The 4,514-nt window shown below is 43.9% G+C and overlaps 1 protein-coding gene across 1 annotated transcript; it reads right to left on the reverse strand.

Annotated features, from left to right (window-relative positions):
- Nucleotides 1-687: 687 nt before the first annotated feature.
- SARC_03281 (hypothetical protein) lies at nucleotides 688-4,218 on the reverse strand (the record flags this gene model as incomplete). Its single annotated transcript, XM_014302934.1, has 7 exons — nucleotides 4,009-4,218; nucleotides 3,744-3,845; nucleotides 2,731-3,279; nucleotides 2,235-2,423; nucleotides 1,387-1,538; nucleotides 879-1,198; nucleotides 688-752 (listed from the first exon to the last, which is right to left on the reverse strand). Exons 1-7 carry the CDS (start codon nucleotides 4,150-4,152, stop codon nucleotides 688-690), a joined length of 1,521 nt encoding a protein of 506 aa, XP_014158409.1. The 5' UTR covers nucleotides 4,153-4,218.
- Between the last annotated feature and the right edge of the window lie 296 nt (nucleotides 4,219-4,514).

Below are 4,514 nucleotides of genomic sequence, written 5' to 3' on the forward strand. Positions count from 1 at the left end.
ATATAATAATAATAATATATATAATAAATAAATAATAATAATATATATATATATATATATATAATATATATATATATATCTACATACATACACACACACACACACACACACACATATATATATATATATATATATATGGATATAGATCATTAGGTCTGCATTCATTTGCATTTAATGAGGTCAGTCGGGTATACATATATGCGTATGCATATACCTTGTAACTGAGGGCGTAATACGGGGACACATGCCACATGAATCTGAATACACTTGAGTAACTACAAATAAATGAGTATATGGATCTATATCTATATCTACATCTATATATATATAATATAGATACATAGATACATAGGTACATAGATACATCCATTCATTCATACATACATACATACATACATATATACATACATATAAACATACATATATATATATATATATATATCCATTATTTATATATATGTATATTTATATATATATATACATATTTATATATATGTATATTATATATATATATATATATATAGGTCGAAGTGCAAGGGAATATGACAAATGCATACATCTGGGTTCTGTGTCTGAAGCCACACGCATGTGCTGTGTATTTGAGCAGGTGTGTATACTAGGGAGTATACAGGATAATATATTGTATAATTATGTATGTATTGCGTCGGAGTGCTTACATAGATGATGTTAGACGTGTGGGTGTGCGTTCATGATGTGCATGTACTCATTGTTCGTGGTAGCTAAACACACGACTTCAAAAAATCGTTAGTGTGTATACCAATGTGTATGTGAATATACTCAGCTAAACTATATGCACCAAGCCGGATGACTACCACCCATACCCATCATACACACATCCCCAACTCCAGCCCTCATACCCGCTCCATTGGGTCCCGCATGTAGTGTCAGCACGACCACGTAGAGAAACTGCATCTCCTCCTCCGTGAACACACACGCATCCGACCACTGCATGAGCAGCCACGCCACCCTCCTTCTGATAATCGAGTAGTAGTTACACGACGGTGTTTGGGCTGGCGAGTGCGTGCGTGCGGCTGTGTCTGTGGCTGGGTGTGTGGCTGCGAGGGTGCTCGAGTGCACCTTGAGATCCGGCAGAACTGTGCTGACGAGGAAGGATTTGAAGTCGAAGGTGTCGTGGATGTCGTAGGAGGCCATGCCAATCGCATTGTACACCGCGTCTCTGTGGGTGGAGATGTCATTTGTACTGAAATGAATACCGAATGTGCGACAGATAGACGAGCCCCTATCCCAAGAGATATTTGACTATTGCCCATAATCAGATATGGGGATGAAGTAGATAGTCATGTAAAATGGCATAATATATTAGGCATAGCAAAGCCCCAAAAATTGGAAACGAAGTCTGTTTACCTGATTAGTACGGATTGAAGGTCACTGGGATCGCAGGGTGCCGCGCCGGAATTACCAAATATGGTCATTATCATGTTGGTAACTGCTGGTAGCGCCGCCTGTTTCATCCGACAGACCAGCTCACCGAACAGAGCCTCGGCGCAAGGCCGTACCTGGATAATTGTCCATTACAACATTATTAATGAGATGGTGTATTGAGCAGTGTAGTATTAGTTAACTAGGTGGAAATCAGTGGGATGAGTGGTGAGATCGGCAGATACTCGCTGATCTACCGAAGATCGGATAGCAAACGGGCCGCTTAACTTAATCACAGAACTGCGTGACGCAGAACAAGCCTACGTGTATATGCATGTGTAACAAAGACTAACATCGACTAATCCCGGTTACAGGTCAAATCAGGCAAACACAGGGCTGTATATAGCCTATATTTGGGAACTTATCTGGAGGCTGTCTCAACCACGTGTATGCAGAAAGTTTGAATGGCCCGTCACGGCGGAACACGCTGACTACACACTCGCTTGGTACAAACACACAACACCATAGGCACATCATAGCAGACCCTGCAGATCCCAAATACATCAAATAGCCGTAGTTGCTACGAGCACTTCCCACAGACCGCAGAGACTGGCAAAACACTCCGTATGCAATAGCGTTAAGAGACTTCGGTTTAGCACCGCCGAGGGACACATACTGCAAACGCACAATGTTTGATGAGCCCTCGGCCCCATCATACACAGATATCATTTTCAAATCCATCCATAGCATAGGATAGGATAGAAAAGGATAGGGTAGTATAGGATAGGATAGGGTAGGGGAGGATAGGATAGGGATAGGATAGGATAGGATACCTCGAGGAGCGTTAGATCTGCGGCATCCATTGCGAACGCCTCGGGGCTATCTCTCCACTCATCTAGATCGGCCGTTGTGAGCAGAAAGTACTGTCCCACTAACACGCGCACCAGCGCATCGACCATCTGGTTGGTTAGGACCGAACTGACTTCTCGCTTGGCTGCTTGTGCGTCTGTCGATTCCTCATCCTGTGGTGATGGGCAGATGGAGAGCGAGGGATTTGATTGGGATACTGATTTTGACAGAACCTAGAAGTGTCCGGCGCAAAGCTGCAGATGAGAGATGTCACATCGCGCAATACTTTTCGGACCCGGATAGTATATAGCTATGGTTTCAAAAACTATGGCTAAGCATGCATCTTAGGGCAATTTAAACGCACACATCATTTATGGGGAACATTGAAGCTCAGAAGAAAAAAAGAAGAAGGTTAACACAGGATTAAAACACAAATAGCCCAATATAAGATAAGAAGGAACAGTCCACCACAAGGCACACCTGATACTCCACCTCACAGAGGCAGTTCTTCACCAGCGTCAAGCACAGCAGCAGATAGTCGTCACTGGTGACCACACGCTCGCCCTCACCTGGGACATACTTCACTCGGCCATCATTATTCTCTCTACCCTCGAGTATACGATTGACCGCCAAATTACAAGTGTGCGCTATATATGGTATGTAGCCAAAGGGATGCTGTGCCTGGGCTGTCACTAGTATCTTCATTAAAAGTCTGGCTGTGTTGTGTGCATTGTCGCATCCTCTCGCACCCCCAGCGGATATTTGATTGGTCGAGACGGTTTGGCGCGCTCGTTGCTCGCAAGTGGCGGTGGCCTCCAATATCGTTGCCATGACAACGGCTGAATCGGGCACCTTTTTAATGTCGCCAAACCCGTGCAATAGCAACTTGCGCATCAGCTTCAGGCATGTGCGCGCCTCTACGCCACACCACTCCACAATTCCACTTGCATCGCCCTGTGGGGGAGTTCGGTACTTCTCCAGCCAAATTCCGTAGACGCCCATGAAGAGCTGTCCACTGATCTCTCTGAACTGTTGTGTGCGCGGTGTTGGGAGTGTGTGGGGTTTGGTACGTACATAATGACATACACACTGAAGGTAGTGCTTCAGTGCCAGTTGCCGGTTCAAGTATGAGTAAATGGAGCATTCGAAAGAGATTGTCGGCGACTGTGTGAGATGAATTTGACTTGACGAGTCTTTATGTGGGAACTTTGTATACGATAGCTACGAGTAAAGCGTCGTATGCACACACATCCACAACACTCGTGAGAAACAAAAACAGACCAAAGCTTTCCAAACTGCAGTGTACAAATCCTCGAGGCGCACTACCATTGTAGCCAACCAATTGCCTAGTTGTGCCGGTGTATGTGTATTTATACGCTCATCATACAGCCCACACAAATGTCATGTCATACTCTCACACATGCGCACATATATATCCCTTTTCGCTTGCAAAGTTCTGTTTACATGGTATGTATCTACAAGCCCATTCATACCTGTCGTTTGTTCACTACTTTGGATGCCATGACCTTAACGCAGCTGCCCATCAACTTCAGTGCTCGCAGTCGTACATCGCCAACCAGCTGTACCAGCTGAGCCTGAAAACAGGAGCACACGACGGACGAACATAAGTCAGGAGACGAGACTAACTATGCAACGATTGCATACATACAACGAGTATGTCACCAGGAGTATGAGAATGCAGCATCATGCCTGATGAAACTGGTAAAAACACGTGAAAGGGAAGAAGACGCGATATACCTGTGTGTGTGTTTGACTGCGCACATGCTCGAAATGAGCGCTAGAGGCGACCACGGTGTTGGGGTCGGTAACACCTTGTATAAGCTGAGAGAGAAGTTCGGGACAATCTGTTGGCCAATCCAAACGCACGGTCTTGGCGGTCATCTCGCACAGCAATTTGTAGGCGACTGGTGAGCTTTCGGAAAGGATGAGGCCTACGAATTCACGTCTGTGGTGAAAGATGAAACACAGTGTCAGTAGACAATTAAATCCCTATTATGCTTTTTTTCCGTATGTCATATATATGGGTATATAATATACATATATATATATATATATATATATGAATACACACATATATACGTTTGCACAATTAAAAAGTAATGCGTTCCACAAATACAAAGAGAAACACAATCACGCAGGCATATATGCAAATACATATACATACACACACATACACACACACACACACACACACACACATATATATATATATAGAAAAATATACCAATACAAATACATGCAAA

The sequence above is a fragment of the Sphaeroforma arctica genome (genome assembly GCF_001186125.1).
Source record: "Sphaeroforma arctica JP610 unplaced genomic scaffold supercont1.164, whole genome shotgun sequence".
Classification (NCBI taxonomy): Eukaryota; class Ichthyosporea; order Ichthyophonida; genus Sphaeroforma; species Sphaeroforma arctica.